Source organism: Oncorhynchus mykiss, chromosome 18 (assembly GCF_013265735.2).
Source record: "Oncorhynchus mykiss isolate Arlee chromosome 18, USDA_OmykA_1.1, whole genome shotgun sequence".
Classification (NCBI taxonomy): Eukaryota; Metazoa; Chordata; class Actinopteri; order Salmoniformes; family Salmonidae; genus Oncorhynchus; species Oncorhynchus mykiss.
Genome location: NC_048582.1, coordinates 16987194 through 17004556, shown reverse-complemented (window position 1 = coordinate 17004556; position 17363 = coordinate 16987194). Strand labels below are relative to the sequence as shown.

The 17363-nt window shown below is 44.8% G+C and overlaps 1 protein-coding gene across 5 annotated transcripts; it reads right to left on the bottom strand.

Moving 5' to 3' along the window:
* Window positions 1-2600: 2600 nt before the first annotated feature.
* Window positions 2601-16817, bottom strand: LOC110495688 (CRACD-like protein). 5 transcript variants are annotated; one of them, XM_036952059.1, is made up of 12 exons: window positions 16552-16815; window positions 14664-14760; window positions 8531-8631; window positions 8213-8369; window positions 7941-8076; window positions 7682-7843; window positions 7361-7429; window positions 7039-7233; window positions 5493-6897; window positions 5162-5206; window positions 3299-3909; window positions 2601-3141 (listed from the first exon to the last, which is right to left on the bottom strand). In XM_036952059.1, exons 4-12 carry the CDS (start codon window positions 8290-8292, stop codon window positions 2983-2985), a joined length of 2862 nt encoding a protein of 953 aa, XP_036807954.1. In that variant the 5' UTR covers window positions 8293-8369; window positions 8531-8631; window positions 14664-14760; window positions 16552-16815; the 3' UTR covers window positions 2601-2982. The 5 variants fall into 5 exon arrangements, with proteins under 5 accessions (XP_036807954.1, XP_021426743.2, XP_021426742.2 ...); XM_021571068.2 differs by having other exon boundaries at window positions 8554-8631; XM_021571067.2 differs by lacking the exon at window positions 14664-14760 and having other exon boundaries at window positions 8554-8631.
* Window positions 16818-17363: the final 546 nt, after the last annotated feature.

Genomic DNA, 17363 nt, shown 5'->3' with positions numbered 1-17363 from the left:
CTGCGACCCCTGGTCTTGTAAACTCAGCAAAAAAAGAAACGTCCCTTTTTCAGGACCCTGTCTTTCAAAGATAATTTGTATATAACTAACTTCACAGATCTTCATTGTAAAGGGTTTAAACACTGTTTTTCATGCTTGTTCAATGAACCATAAACAATTAATGAACATGCCCCTGTGGAACGGTCGTTAAGACACTAACAGCTTACAGACAGAAGGCAATTAAGGTCACAGTTATGAAAATTTAGAACACTAAAGAGGCATTTCTACTGACTCTGTAAAACACCAAAAGAAAGATGCTCAGGGTCCCTGCTCATCTGCGTGAACGTGCCTTAGGCATGCTGCAAGGAGGCATGAGGACTGCAGATGTGGCCAGGGCAATAAATTGCTATGTCCGTACTGTGAGACACCTAAGACAGCACTACAGGGAGACAGGACAGACAGCAGATCGTCCTCGCAGAGGCAGACCACGTGTAAGAACACCTGCACAGGATCGGTACATCCGAACATCACACCTGCGGGACAGGTACAGGATGGCAAAAACAGCTGCCCGAGTTACACCAGGAACACACAATCCTTCCATCAGTGCTCAGACTGTCCGCAATAGGCTGAGAGAGGCTGGACTGAGGGCTTGTAGGCCTGTTGTAAGGCAGATCCTCACAAGACATCACGGGCAACAACATCGCCTATGGGCAATAACCCACCATCGCCTATGGGCAATAACCCACCATCGCTGGACCAGACAGGACTGGCAAAAAGTGCTCTTCACTGATGAGTCGCAGTTTTGGCTCACTAGGGATGATGATCGGATTCGCGTTTATCGTTGAAGGAATGAGCGTTACTCCGAGGCCTGTACTCTGGAGCGGGATCAATTTGGAGGTGGAGGGTCCGTCATCCGTTTTGTCACCAAAGCCGCATATACTACTCACCACTGCGACCTGTACGCTCTCGTTGGCTGGCCCTCGCTTCATACTCGTCGCCAAACCCACTGGCTCCAGGTCATCTACAAGACCCTGCTAGGTAAAGTCCCCCCTTATCTCAGCTCGCTGGTCACCATAGCAGCACCCACCTGTAGCACACGCTCCAGCAGTGACTGCCAATGACTGGAACGAACTACAAAAATCTCTGAAACTGGAAACACTTATCTCCCTCACTAGCTTTAAGCACCAGCTGTCATCGCAGCTCACAGATTACTGCACCTGTACATAGCCCATCTATAATTTAGCCCAAACAACTACCTCTTTCCCTACTGTATTTATTTATTTATTTTGCTCCTTTGCACCCCATTATTTCTATCTCTACTTTGCACATTCTTCCACTGCAAATCAACCATTCCAGTGTTTTACTTGCTATATTGTATTTACTTTGCCACCATGGCCTTTTTTGCCTTTACCTCCTTTATCTCACCTCACTTGCTCACATTGTATATAGACTTATTTTTCTACTGTATTATTGACTGTATGTTTGTTTTACTCCATGTGTAACTCTGTGTTGTTGAATGTGTCGAACTGCTTTGCTTTATCTTGGCCAGGTCGCAATTGTAAAAGGAGAACTTAAATAAAGGTGAAAAAAATGGTCTGGGGGGAGTGTATCATAGCATCATCAGACTGAGCTTGTTGTCATTGCAGGCAATCTCAACGCTGTGCATTACGGGGAAGACATCCTCCTCCCTCATGTGGTACACTTCCTGCAGGCTCATCCTGACATGACCCTCCAGCATGACAATGCCACCACCAGAGTGTGATTTCCTGCAAGACAGGAATGTCAGTGTTCTGCCATGCCCAGCAAAGAGCGCGGATCTCAATCCCATTGAGCACGTCTGGGACCAGTTGGATCGGAGGGTGAGGGCTAGGGCCATTCCCCCCAGAAATGTCAGTCAACTTGCAGGTGCTTTGGTGGAAGAGTGGGGTAACATCTCACAGCAAGAACTGGCAAATCTGGTGCAGTCCATGAGGAGGAGATGCGCTGCAGCACTTAATGCAGCTGGTGGCCACACCAGGTACTGACTGTTACTTTTGATTTTGACCACCCCTTTGTTCAGGAACACATTATTTAATTTCTGTTAGTCACATGTCTGTGGAACTTGTTCAGTTTATGTCTCAGTTGTTGAATCTTGTTATGTTCATACAAATATTTGCACATGTTAAGTTTGCTGAAAATAAACGCAGTTGGCAGTGAGACGATGTTTCTTTTTTGCTGAGTTTAGGTGCTCTGTAGAGCATACAGTGTGCACCCAATGGTGCGTTCGGCTGCACGTATCAACCTATGAAGAGTCTTGCGCTCCGCGGCGGTGGAGTTGCCGTACCAGGCTGTGATGCAGCCTGACAGTATGCTCTCGATGGTGCTCCTGTAGAACACTGTGAGGGCCCTCGAGGACAGGGCGAATTTCTTCAGCATACTGAAGTTGAAGAATCTCTGTCGTGCCTTCTTCACTATGGTGTTCGTGTGGTTAGACCATTTCAGATTCTCTGAGATATGTACGTCAAGGAATTTGCAGTTATTGACCATTTCCACGGTGGCCCCATTGATGAGGCAGCCCCATTGTGGTTGATAATAGCTTATTGATGGTTGATTGAACCGAACACAATTCAAACTAGTCAGAATACAATTTACAGTATATTTATTCCAGACAACAGGGATCAAGCATGGAGTGATATGTCAAAAGCAGTGAAAAAACTGAATCGGAGTTTGAACCAGCAACAAACAAGAGTATGCCTTCTTGCCATAAAATTCCAGACCTCTTGGTTTAGTGTTGTTATGCGCAGTAGTTTAGCATCAGTCTGGCCGATGTGAAATATAAGTAATTTTAAAAATGTAATGGTTAGAAGAGTAAGGCATAGTAAGGGAAAGAGGTTTTAAACTCTGAATCCAGTAGGTTCAAATAATACAGTCAGCAACAAATCATTATTTTATTTCAGTCTTCTTCTTACTCTCTTTAGGAACCTCTTTACCTCCCTCAAACACACACGCACGCGCGCATTTCTCTTAGTCCATAGTCTTGTCACTCCAGGCCAGAGATTTCCTCTTGGCAAGTTCCATCCAGGTTGGCTGACCCCGGTGTGACAATGAGGATGATGATGATGAAGAAGAAGGTATCTCAGGATTTGCGATGTGAATCTCAATTTGACCATTGCTAGATTCCTCCTAAGATAAAATACAGAGATGACATATTACTTACTAAACTGGCCACATTACATCTTAGTTACAAAATGAAGACTTACTCTGGTTGAGTCAGTTGTTTTTCCTCACAACTGACCAGGAAAAATGTCTGACCCTAGTGGGGGCACAGTCAAATATTTACCATAGTCCCAGTCGGGAGCGCTCTTTCTGTCCATTTCTCCACAGGCATCTTCTCAGCTCTCTTCAGAGACGTGGAGGATCTCTCAGATGCTCCTCGTAGAGTTGGTCTGGTTGGCGTGTGAGGTTGGGAGGACGGTTGTGTCAGCTGTTGAGCTGTTCCTTGTGGTGTCGGTTGTGATGCTGTTTGTGTGTTAGGCTGATCTGAAGGCAATGTTTTGAGTTTAGCTGTCAGATGCATTCCCCGTAGGATTGGTCTACCGCTTGGTATTGGTTGAGATGGGGGTTGTACCACTGGGGGTGATGTTTGTTTTTGCGAGGCTGTTTTTGTGCTTGGCTGTGATTGTGATGGAGGTTGTGTTGATGGCTGAGCTGTTGGTTGTAATCTTGGCTGTGGGTCTGGGGTTGGAGCTGGCAGTGGTGATGGGGTGTACTGGGGCGTTGTTGTCCCCCCTGTCCCAGGCACTGTCTCTGGACTGAGATGCTGTTGGAGACTCCTGGTCTTTTCCCGGGCCATGGACATCCAGACAGGCTCCGATCCAGCTGACCCATTAGACCCAGGGGTCTCAGCCCATCTTGGGAGCCCCAGAGCAGGTCTGGAGGATGGGCCTTTGTCTGAGGAACAATGGGTGACGTTGTTGAAATCAAGTCAAACTTTATTTAAAGTGTATTTAAAAGATACTGTGGTGTTTGATGACTGGAGTTGTGAATCCAATATTTAATCAGAACATCTTCATTTATTCTGTGGTTCATTTGGTTTGGTCGATATTGGCAATATTATGATTGAGGTGAAACAGAGATCTTATTACAAACAGTGCCCCTGTAATTATTTGGACAGTGAAGCATGTTTTCTTCTTTTGGCTCTATACTCCAAGTTTTGGATTTGAAATTAAACAATGACTCTGAGGTTAAAGTACAGACTGTCAGCTTTAATTTGAGGGTATTTTCATTCATGTCAGGTGAACCGTTTAGAAATTACAGCAGTTTTTGTTCATAGTCCCCCCATTTTAGGTGAGCGAAAGTATTGGGACAAATTCACTTATATGTATTAAAGTAGTAAAAAGTGAAGTATTTGGTCCCATATTCATAGCACGCAATGACTACATCAAGCTTGTGACTGCACTTTTGTACATTTTCTGTTTGTTTTGGTTGTGTTTCAGATTATTTTGTGCCCAATAGAAATGAATAGTAAAAAATGTATTGAGTCACGTTTATTGAAAATAAGAATAGAATATGTTTGTAAACACTTCTACATGAATGTGGATGCTACCATGATACATGGATAATGCTGAATGAATCATCAATAGTGATGAGTGAGAAAGTTACAGATGCACAAATATTATACCCCCAACAAAATGTAATGGTGAGAGGTTAGCATGTCTTGGGGGTAGGATATTTGTGCATCTGGAACTTTCTTACTTATTCAAGATTCATTCAGGATTATCAGTAATCATGGTAGCATCCACTTTAATATAGAAGTGTTTAGAAACATATTCTATTCTTATATACAATAAAAGTGACTCAAGAATGACACAATACATTATTTACCATTCAATTCTATTGGGCACAAAATGATCTGAAACACAAATGTAAGCATCCAGCAAATTTGTAGAGTCACAAGATTTAGGTAGTCATTGAATGCTAGGAATATGGGACCAAATATATAGAGTATAGAGCCAAAGGAAGAAAAAATGCTTCACTGTCCCAATAATTACAGAGGGCACATATAGTATACATTATTGTACTGGATCCAGTTTTGACTGGAGGGGAAATTGCCCAATGATTCAGAAGTGATCATTATACTGTAACTACTATTGTATGATTGATTATTAGAGAAGTTTTCAGTGGTTCAGTGGATATATGTTACCTGGGTCTGAAAAGGCATCTACTACCAGGTCAGTATCATCATCATCTAAGGATAGAACCAAGACAGTGCCTAGAGGTGAGTACATGCTATTGAAACAGGGCCCTGAGTAGACTGACATAGCTGCAACCGTGTGAGCTAGAACACCTTGTTAGCGCAAAGTTAGTTAGTGCATAGTTCAAGTTAATAGTTATTCAATATAGACTCAGCGATATGACGTAGATTCAGAAAGTAAACAGCGTAGTAGGTCAATTTCCGCAACAACTCAGAGCGTTGAACGCGAGGCTCAATTTCTCTGCTGAACTATCGACGACGTTCTAGAGGACACACGTACCTTGGTTCACGTCGAGTCTGTTTCTTTCAGGGGTGTATGAGGGGGGGCAGTCAGACACTTGTGACGGGCCCTTCCTCGAAGCCTTATTTGCCAAGTCATCCCTGACCTTTGAACTTGTGCCAATTTCGCCTTTGACTGGTTCTGCAGTTGTTGAGACAATAGGACACTTAACCCTGAATTCTTGGTCCCTTTGCAAGCGATACTTCAGAGACTGAGAAGTGGTGCGCAGCTTCACTCCGAAAGCACTCCTCCTCTCCTGCTCCTGCTCCTTCTCCTCATTTCCCTCACTCTGCCCATCCCTTTTCTCTCCTCCCTTCAGTCCTGTCTCCTCCACTACTTCTACCTCTGTTTGTACATTTCTCTCCTGACGTGAGGGTTGTGGTTGGTTTTCCTTCAGACCTTTAAATGTGACCTGCTCTGGTTTTACCTCTTGCCTTCTGACAGACTCCTGATGAGGGTTCTTGGCCACCAAACCCTCCCCTCCTTTTCCTTCTGCATTCATCTCCTCATTTCTTGTCCCTGTTTGGGCTCTGCCAGTGGCGCTCTTGGAACGTTGTCTCAAGGAGGTGGAGAAACTGTTTGCTCCAGGCAGTGTGTCTTCAGGGCCAGTAGGTGGCCCTGTTGTCCTCTGCACCAGGTCCAATTTGGAGGTTTCTTCATTAACGCCCGACAGTGGGACTGCTGTAGTCTCTCTGACAGACTCTCTCTCAAAAGCAGGTCTCTGTGTTTGTCTTATAACGCGAGAGGCAGGGGTAGGTAGAGCAGAGTGGTGTGTAGAGCTGCTGGTGTCTGCTAGGCTCACACCCTGTGTGTTTCTGCTCAACCTGTCTCCCTTGTTAGAGGTGGCTGGGGTCATATTCTCCTCTGGCTTCTCTTTTGAGGGCAGTTGATTTGTGATGGAAGTGACATTATCTGATCCATAGACAGGACTGAGAGGCCTGGAGAGGGTATTTTCCGATGTAGACCCAGGCCGACTTCCCCGGTCTGAATTATCCTGGATGAGAGTTCTTGGGCGTTTGACCCGGATAGGTTCCGGGGGCTTCTGTGGCTCCTCCACTGCTGCTGAAGGGGGAGTGGGCAGGCTCGGGGTCTCCAGGATGGAGGTCTTGGTCATGGGTTCTGGTAGAGGAGAGGTCATAGCCTGGAGGTAGAGAGGGTTGGTGGTGACGCGTCCCTCTGTCTCGGAGGACTCTTGTCTTTGTAATACCTCTTTCTGACCACCAGGGGGTATTGACTGCCAGGGCTTGTCCTCAGAGTCTTTTGGAGATGAAGAGAACAGTCGCTCCCTCTCCTCCTCTTCCTCTCTGTCCTCGTCCTCTGTTCCATCCTGCTCTTCCTCCCTCTCAGACAGGGGCTGGTCTGGGTCCAGGTCACTCAGGCTCTCTGAGCCAAGTCTGCTTGCTCTCTAGTAATGACACAGACAAGAAAAACAGCCTGTTAAACCATGGTCTTATATTTACACTGTAATGAAGGCATTAGAGATTGAAATGCTGCCCAGTACCCACTATTTGGTGTTTTGATGTTACACTACACAGTGAAATCTTACCAGGGGACCTTTCCTTCCCTTGGCGCTGGCCCTCTGGTTCCTGGGTTTAACAGACATGCGGTGACGTGCGGCAGAGCTGTCCAGGCTAGGAGTGTACTGGGCTGGGCTGGTAAAGTCCACTGCAGGGGAGGGCTCTGGATCACAGGGGGAAGCAGGATTCGGGGAGAGAGGACGGGAGGAGGGCTGGGAGAGGCACTGAGAAAGTAGAAAAGCACATTAACAACTGAAATGGACCCAACAAACATGTTTTCGGTGAATGTTGTTAGGATGATCAATATGTGAATGTGGGATGTGGTGTAACGCAGACAGGAAGTTGCATCACCTGCTCCTCCTCCTCACTTCCTGTCCCTGCTAAACTCAGAGAGCTATGGTGCCTGTGAGTGTCAGGGAACTGGGGATGGAATGGAGGAAGAGGTGTCAATCAGTCAGTCACACAAGGTGGTGGAAGAGTAATGAGGAATGATGATGATAATGGTGATGATTACATTGTGTTTTGTTTGCAAGTGTACCAACAGACTCTACTGACTACAGCAAGGTTTGTTCTCTAAAAATAGATGTTATCTCAATGAGACTATCCTGGATAAATATAAGTTAGATCAATTGTATCTATGTGTGTGCAGTAAATGTGATCAGCCCCATTCACCTTGTAGGAAGGCCCCTGTGCTGTTCGGTCATGGAACAAGATCTCTGGAGGGCTCTGGGGTAAACCATCATCCTCAGAGGCAGCTCCGGAATCTTCCATTCTCTTTCCAGGGATCAGCAAGGGGGGAGGGCCCAGACACATGTTCTGCCGCTGCAGTTTCAGCTGCCCAATCAGAAACAGTGCATGTGTGATGAGCACACTCCTGGACCAATCACAACAGTAGATTAGACTATAAGGACCCTCCCACCTACGGATTCACCTGCAGTTCTCGTATCCTGCTGTGTACATTCTCCTGAGACAGAACCCTCGTCGGCTCAGAGGAGCTCTGTGATTGGTCAGCCAGGAAGATGCTGTCATGTGACAGAGCTCTGGACCCCAGTGTATTTGGACCGCCCCTGTAAGTGACACAGTTCAAAAATATGTTTACTACATACATACAGTATTTCCCAGTCGACGTGCTACTAAAACTTGATAACTTGATCAACTTGACATGCTACTATTTCCAGTGAGTGAAAGAGGTCAGATGCTTACAAACAGTCATCCTCTGAGTCGTCGTCCCTCGGAGCTATGACATCAGCAGTGACATCACTGGCGGACTGGCTCTGCTTCATCAGTCCTTCAGTCTCCTTCCTCTTCAGACGGCCAAACAGACGACTCTTCAGCAGCTTGAACCGAGACTTCTTCCTCCCTGAAACCACCACGAAGTTACTGTCCTACATTTGGTTTTGTTTGCAGAGTCAGACATGAGACTTTGGCTGTGAAGTTCATTCCTGTTTGCATTGCATAATATACTGTATATGAATGGTGCATTGGGAGTGAATGCTTTGCCAGCTACGTATGTCTGTTTACATTTGAAAGTAGACGTGTTCTACCTGTGAGCTCTTCTCCTGAGTCCTCCACTTCCCCAGCGTTGGTATCCATGACAGGAGACTGGAGTTAGCTGCTCTTACCTAGGAAGAGAGACAGGGCAAGACAAAAACCAGTATTTAGCAACGCCTGAGGGTTCTGTTTGAACAATGGCTCTTCCTGTGAGCCATTCAGGAGCCAGTAGACTGCAGGTTACAGCTCACCTCTATCACACCACTCCCTCCCTGGACAAAGTGTGCTTTCAGGACTGTCCTCAGACTTACTGCCTGAGTATTGGTACTGTGCACACACTGCCAAATATACCTCTATACCCCCTTGGCGATGTGGGTTGGAGCCCTGTCTCAGCCACCCTCTGTCTATGCTCTTACTAGCTGTCTCCCTTTACATTTCCTGCACTACTGTCAAAAATACTAAAAACCATAAAAAATATATATATACATATATTTGAATACATTGTCTCAACAGATTTTGGAGTTGTCGTATTTTAATAACATGTATTTATTTATTTAATATTTAATTATAGCACATTTGATTATCCAGCTGACATACCAGTAAATTACTTCATTGATAATAAATAGTTTCACACCCTCTTTTCCTTGAACAAGCTGATAACACCTCTGAACTCAGCCAACGTTTATGAAACCTAACAAACCTGATAAATGGTCTACTTTTTGTCAGGCGTTAGATATTAGCTTTGCTATTGTCATTGTTCTAGCTATTCATAGTTAATAAATAAGCGCTTTTCATTTGATGTAACATTTTCTCAAGTCAAGTTTGCCAGTTCAGTGATTATTGTGTCAGCAGTTCCAATTAGTTTCAACAGTATTTCTCTTTCAGCAGATATCATGGAGCGTTTGATTGGAGCAAGCGGACCAGACAAGAGGCTTTCAGCTCCTGTGTTGACTTTGTGCCTGGTCCTGAATAGGAGTTGCCTAGCAGTCCACTGGTGACGTGATGTGACATTAAATAACAAGGAGACAAATTAAACACGACCTGAGTTCAACCTTTCCCAGACTCATAATGCTTACACACACGCACACGCACACACGGACAGCTCTTTCACACAATGTCTGAAAGAAGACAACAAAAACCAGAGGTTCACCAGAGTTCTAAGCACCCCCAAACTCCCCCAATCCATCTTTCTTCAAGACGTATCCAAGCAGGGAGAACTCAGGGAGAAGACAGGGTTAGTGCACTGAACCCAGCCAGCAAACCACATGCAGCAACCCAGTCTAATACAGCAACGCTGTTTAATACAGCAACCCTGTCTAATACAACAACCCTGTCTAATACAACAACCCAGTCTAATACAACAACGCTGTCTAATACAACAACCCAGTCTAATACAACAACCCAGTCTAATACAGCAACCCTGTTTAATACAGCAACCCTGTCTAATACAGCAACCCTGTCTAATACAGCAACTCTGTCTAATACAGCAACTCTGTCTAATACAACAACCCAGTCTAATACAGCAACCCAGTCTAATACAGCAACGCTGTTTAATACAGCAACCCTGTCTAATACAACAACCCTGTCTAATACAACAACCCAGTCTAATACAACAACGCTGTCTAATACAACAACCCAGTCTAATACAACAACCCAGTCTAATACAGCAACCCTGTTTAATACAGCAACCCTGTCTAATACAGCAACCCTGTCTAATACAGCAACTCTGTCTAATACAGCAACTCTGTCTAATACAACAACCCAGTCTAATACAGCAACGCTGTCTAATACAAAAACCCAGTCTAATACAACAACCCAGTCTAATACAGCAACCCTGTTTAATACAGCAACCCTGTCTAATACAGCAACCCTGTCTAATACAGCAACTCTGTCTAATACAGCAAACCTGTCTAATACAGCAACCCTGTTTAATACAGCAACCCAGTCTAATACAGCAACGCTGTCTAATACAACAACCCAGTCTAATACAACAACCCAGTCTAATACAACAACCCTGTTTAATACAGCAACCCTGTCTAATACAGCAACCCTGTCTAATACAGCAACTCTGTCTAATACAGCAAACCTGTCTAATACAGCAACCCTGTTTAATACAGCAACCCTGTCTAATACAGCAACCCAGTCTAATACAGCAACTCTGTCTAATACAGCAAACCTGTCTAATACAGCAACCCTGTTTAATACAGCAACCCAGTCTAATACAGCAACGCTGTCTAATACAACAACCCAGTCTAATACAACAACCCAGTCTAATACAACAACCCTGTTTAATACAGCAACCCTGTCTAATACAGCAACCCTGTCTAATACAGCAACTCTGTCTAATACAGCAAACCTGTCTAATACAGCAACCCTGTTTAATACAGCAACCCTGTCTAATACAACAACCCAGTCTAATACAGCAACCCTGTCTAATACAACAACCCAGTCTAATACAGCAACCCAGTCTAATACAGCAACGCTGTCTAATACAACAACCCTGTCTAATACAACAACCCAGTCTAATACAACAACCCAGTCTAATACAACAACCCTGTTTAATACAACAACCCTGTTTAATACAACAACCCTGTTTAATACAACAACCCTGTTTAATACAACAACCCTGTTTAATACAGACACCCAGTCTAATACAACAACCCTGTTTAATACAGACACCCAGTCTAATACAGAAAACCCTGTTTAATACAGCAACCCTGTCTAATACAACAACCCTGTCTAATACAGCAACCCTGTTTAATACAGACACCCAGTCTAATACAGCAACCCTGTTTAATACAGACACCCAGTCTAATACAGCAACCCTGTTAAATACAAACACCCAGTCTAATACAACAACCCAGTCTAATACAGCAACCCTGTTTAATACAGAAACCCTGTTTAATACAGACACCCAGTCTAATACAGAAACCCTGTTTAATACAGACACCCAGTCTAATACAACAACCCTGTATAATACAACAACCCAGTCTAATACAACAACCCAGTCTAATACAACAACCCTGTCTAATACAACAACCCAGTCTAATACAACAACCCAGTCTAATACAACAACCCAGTCTAATACAACAACCCTGCTCTGCAACTAGCTGTCAACTGGAACATAATCTCCCAGCAGAGTAGAAGACTAAAGGTCGGTGCAGCTCACTGAGCAACCCAACTACTGAACCACACACAGCAACCAGGCCTTGAACCCTGGTGCCCAGCAGAATGGATATCTGCAGAGAACAAACCCAACAATAGGGAACAGCAGGGGTACTGTCTCTGGTGAAATCCTATCCTGCAGCTACAGGATATTACTGAAGTTGGCTGGCCAGTCCTGATCCAGCTGGCTACAAACAGCACAGTACAGATGCCATATCTTAATTTGATCATCCTGTTGTTGAAGGAATTGTAATTTCCACTTTAAAATGTCAGACTCGATTTGCCCTAATGATAAACGTATCAACCCCTACAAAACATGTTCATTAATTATAATCCACATAACAATTCACATTTCCTGTTGCTGCAGGATTATATGCTGTTATCATGCTGTTTTAACTGGCTCAAATTAAGATACGGCATCTGTATACTACGTATGCACTCTTTTTATTTTATTTGATTTATTTATTTATTTATTTATTTATTATTTCACCTTTATTTAAACAGGTAGGCCAGTTGAGAACAAGTTCTCATTTACAACTGCGACCTGGCCAAGATAAAGCAAAGCAGTGGAATAAATGGAATAAACAAACATACAGTCAATAGCACAGTAGAAAAAAAAGGGGAGTCTATATACATTGTGTGCAAAAGGCATAAGGAGGTAGGCGAATAATTACAATTTTGCAGATTAACACTGGAGTGATAAATGATCAGATGGGCATGTACAGGTAGAGATATTGGTGTGCAAAAGAGCAGAAAAGTAAATAAATAAAAACAGTATGGGGATGAGGTAGGTGAAAATGGGTGGGCTATTTACCAATTGACTATGTACAGCTGCAGCGATCGGTTAGCTGCTCAGATAGCAGATGTTTGAAGTTGGTGAGGGAGATAAAAGTCTCCAACTTCAGCGATTTTTGCAATTCGTTCCAGTCACAGGCAGCAGAGTACTGGAACGAAAGGCGGCCAAATGAGGTGTTGGCTTTAGGGATGATCAGTGAGATACACCTGCTGGAGCGCGTGCTACGGATGGGTGTTGCCATCGTGACCAGTGAACTGAGATAAGGCGGAGCTATACCTAGCATGGACTTGTAGATGACCTGGAGCCAGTGGATCTGGCGACGAATATGTAGCGAGGGCCAGCCGACTAGAGCATACAAGTCGCAGTGGTGGGTGGTATAAGGTGCTTTAGTGACAAAACGGATGGCACTGTGATAAACTGCATCCAGTTTGCTGAGTAGAGTGTTGGAAGCAATTTTGTAGATGACATCGCCAAAGTCGAGGATCGGTAGGATAGTCAGTTTTACTAGGGTAAGTTTGGCGGCGTGAGTGAAGGAGGCTTTGTTGCGGAATAGAAAGCCGACTCTTGATTTAATTTTCGATTGGAGATGTTTGATATGAGTCTGGAAGGAGCGTTCACAGTCTAGCCAGACACCTAGGTACTTATAGATGTCCACATATTCAAGGTCGCAACAATCCAGGGTGGTGATGCTGGTCAGGCGTGCGGGTGCAGGCAGCGAACGGTTGAAAAGCATGCATTTGGTTTTACTAGCGTTTAAGAGCAGTTGGAGGCCACGGAAGGAGTGTTGTATGGCATTGAAGCTTGTTTGCAGGTTAGATAGCACAGTGTCCAAGGACGGGCCGGAAGTATATAGAATGGTGTCGTCTGCGTAGAGGTGGATCAGGGAATCGCCCGCAGCAAGAGCAACATCATTGATATATACAGAAAAAAGAGTCGGCCCGAGAATTGAACCCTGTGGCACCCCCATAGAGACTGCCAGAGGACCGGACAGCATGCCCTCCGATTTGACACACTGAACTCTGTCTGCAAAGTAATTGGTGAACCAGGCAAGGCAGTCATCCGAAAAACCGAGGCTACTGAGTCTGCCGATAAGAATATGGTGATTGACAGAGTCGAAAGCCTTGGCAAGGTCGATGAAGACGGCTGCACAGTACTGTCTTTTATCGATGGCGGTTATGATATCGTTTAGTACCTTGAGCGTGGCTGAGGTGCACCCGTGACCGGCTCGGAAACCAGATTGCACAGCGGAGAAGGTACGGTGGGATTCGAGATGGTCAGTGACCTGTTTGTTGACTTGGCTTTCGAAGACCTTAGATAGGCAGGGCAGGATGGATATAGGTATGTAACAGTTTGGGTCCAGGGTGTCTCCCCCTTTGAAGAGGGGGTTGACCGTGGCAGCTTTCCAATCCTTGGGGATCTCAGACGATATGAAAGAGAGGTTGAACAGGCTGGTAATAGGGGTTGCGACAATGGCAGCGGATAGTTTCAGAAATAGAGGGTCCAGATTGTCAAGCACAGCTGATTTGTACGGGTCCAGGTTTTGCAGCTCTTTCAGAACATCTGCTATCTGGATTTGGGTAAAGGAGAACCTGGAGAGGCTTGGGCGAGTAGCTGCGGGGGGGGGGGGGGGGGGGGGGGCGGAGCTGTTGGCCGAGATTGGAGTAGCCAGGCGGAAGGCATGGCCAGCCGTTGAGAAATGCTTGTTGAAGTTTTCGATAATCATGGATTTATCGGTGGTGACCGTGTTACCTAGCCTTAGTGCAGTGGGCAGCTGGGAGGAGGTGCTCTTGTTCTCCATGGACTTCACAGTGTCCCAAAACTTTTTGGAGTTGGAGCTATAGGATGCAAACTTCTGCCTGAAGAAGCTGGCCTTAGCTTTCCTGACTGACTGCGTGTATTGGTTTCTGACTTCCACTCTGTGGTAGAAGAGCCTTTAAGCTAACTATCCTCCTTGTTGGCACCAAACGTTCCATGATTAAAACATTCTAATTTGCATTGTAACTAGAAGTGTCAATGTCTCAGGTGTAACTTTTAGTGTCAACATGGTGTCTATTGAGATTCTAAATCAAGCCAAGAGACTGTATATGATGGCTGGCTATCCATGGCTCTGTCTATCTGTGGATCTGGCGAGGATAAGCCTGTATATTACTGTTTAATGAGATGATGAACTTGTGTAACCTTTTAGACCTCACACACACACACCTGCGGCTGCGACACCTCAGGTCCTCGAGTGCCTGTAGTGACGTCAGCATGGCCGGTTGTTCCCCCAAGGCTATGATGGAACCCCACAGCTGAGCTACTGTATAGATAAGAGGAAACCATCTACTTTTTACAGTACCACGCATACAATAAAATAATCAGATTAAATGTTTCCGGAGTGTAAATGAATCCATTTGAATAAAAATATATTTATTAGACTGGAAATGGCTGTGAACAATAAACAAAGAATAAACAAAGAAATACATTGCTCAAAGTATAGAAGGTCTATTTAAAAAAAAAAAAAATTTACACCCCTTTTTCGTGGTATCCAATTGTTAGTAGTTACTATCTTGTCTCATCGCTACAACTCCCGTACGGGCCCGGGAGAGACAAAGGTTGAAAGTCATGCGTCCTCCGATACACAACCCAACCAAGCCGCACTGCTTCTTAACACAGTGCGCATCCAACCCGGAAGCCAGCCGCACCAATGTGTCGGAGGAAACACCGTGTACCTGGCCACCTTGGTTAGCGTGCACTGCACCCGGCCCGCCACAGGAGTCGCTGGTGCGCGATGAGTCAAGGATATATTGTGCGTGGCCCACGGACCTCCCGGTCGCACCCGGTTGCAACAGAGCCTGGGCGCGAACACAATGAGTCTCTGGTGGTACAGCTGGCGCTGCAGTACAGCACCCTTAACCACTGCGCCACCCGGGAGGCCCAAAAGTATAGAAGATCTTAACATCGTTTGACCTGCTTACCACAGGAGGTTGGTGGCACCTTACCTGGGGAGGACGAGATTGTGGTAATGGCTGGAGTGGAATGGGTGGAATGGTATCAAATACACCAAACACATGGTTTCTATGTGTTTGATACCATTCCATTCGCTCTGTTCCAGCCATTATTATGAGCCATCCTCCCCTCAGCAGCCCCCACTGCTGCTTACTTACCATGTAAGTAAATAGAAACCAGGTACCAACATGGTCCCTCCCTGGAAAAAGCCTCTAAAAAGGAAGTGTGACTGATAAGTCCTACGTAACAGCACTGCACAATGAGAGCCAAGGGACTCCTCAGCGAGCCAAACAACACAAGCCCAGGGGACCTGACACTTTCAGTAAGTCTCCACACATCACAGCAGTGCAGTGAACATATGGGATAATACCTGTTGATAATGGAGGGACTAAGGTAGAGAGCTACCCCCTATGATCTATCCCTGGGTACTAGACTAAAGAAATATGAACCGGAACTCAATGGTTTTGTGCTCTCCCTTTAATTAAGGTATTTTAACCAAACAGCCATTATGAAATCTGATTGTCCAGTGAATGATCAGCGATTACTCTGGTCCTGTTCACAACCAGCATTATGCTTTATATACAGAGCAGTGTTGTTTACCAAAGGCAGTTTTATTAGATGACAATGAAGGATAACTTAGGAAAGACAAACACTGTAATGGCAGTCATCCTTCTTGCTGGATGAGTGCATAGTGTTGTTTTTACAGAAACAGGTTGAAGCCTATCTGTAGGCTTCTGTTTTGGCAGTGGAATAATCACACATAATCTGGAGTTTTCAAAACCCTAGCACGTCCTAAAAAAATAAATAAAAAAAAACCTCCAGAGATCATAACAGTTGTTATTGTTTAGGTCATCAGACACGATTTGATTCTTATCAGTTAATCCCATTTTGGAATGTAGAACTCGTGCTCAACACACTGTAGTTAAAAGTTCAAAGGTTATGGAACAAGAAACAGTTGAAATACTGTACAACACCATGGAAGATCATATGTTGCAAATTATCTTATCAATTATCATTTTTTATCAACAGATACAACTGTTTGTGGGTGGTTTCTAGTTCATTTACAGTAAGAGTCAAGTTCAGTCGGGTGGAATTGTCTTACCCTGTTACTGGAGAGCAGCTGCTTCTTCTTCCTCTCTCTCTTTCTCTGTTTCTCTTTCTCTCCAAGGGGAGGATGTGTCCTTCCACGCACTCACACACATACTGGTCCTCAGCCACCTCACTACACCGCCATCTGCAAATGAAGGGAACGAGAGAAGGAGAGGTGATAGGAGAGAGGTGATAGGACAGAAAGGGAGAGAGGGAGTGGAGAGAGGGAGAGAGAGAGAGAGAGAGAGAGAGGAGAGAGGCGCTGCAAGGGTAGTGTTCATAGGATCAGCGACAGGAGTGGAAAGCTGTCTTAAATGAACTGTGTACAGAGAACAAATGTGTTGTGTTGTCCTGCATCATTTATCCCCTCTATACCTTTTAGGGTCTTCGGCAAATGTCTACATTTAAAGACATTTCCTAAGTTCTCCCATTCAAAAGTATTTAAATGTCTGAATGCAGTTACGTATCTCAGTATGTGTTCATAAATAGTTAATAATTAGAGTGAATAAGTCACTTTTCTCACAAGTTGTAATTAGTGACCCGTTGTAGGCATTGGGTCTACCTGACAGCCTCCTGGGTCTACCTGACAGCCTCCTGGGTCTACCTGACAGCCTCCTGGGTCTACCTGACAGCCTCCTGGGCTTACCAGGTTTCTACAGGCTTGAAAGACAAGACCCTACAAACATGGATGTTTTCCCCCCTCTGTGTACTTCACTGTTTAATCCTGTGTCCTGTGTGTTATCTAACAATATTCTGACTACTCCAATTCAAGTACACTGTTGCCTGAGTGAAACATTAGCCCCGGTCCTTACAAAAGCAGCCCAG

Excerpts from the sequence above, each read along its gene's own strand:
- LOC110495688 (XM_021571068.2), bottom strand. The coding sequence starts at position 8,602 with ATGGATACCAACGCTGGGGAAGTGGAGGACTCAGGAGAAGAGCTCACA. Across the intron at positions 7,234-7,360 it reads GAAGTGAGGAGGAGGAGCAG|TGCCTCTCCCAGCCCTCCTC; the intron begins GTGATGCAACTT and ends CTACTTTCTCAG. Across the intron at positions 3,910-5,161 it reads AGATGCCTTTTCAGACCCAG|ACAAAGGCCCATCCTCCAGA; the intron begins GTAACATATATC and ends ATTGTTCCTCAG.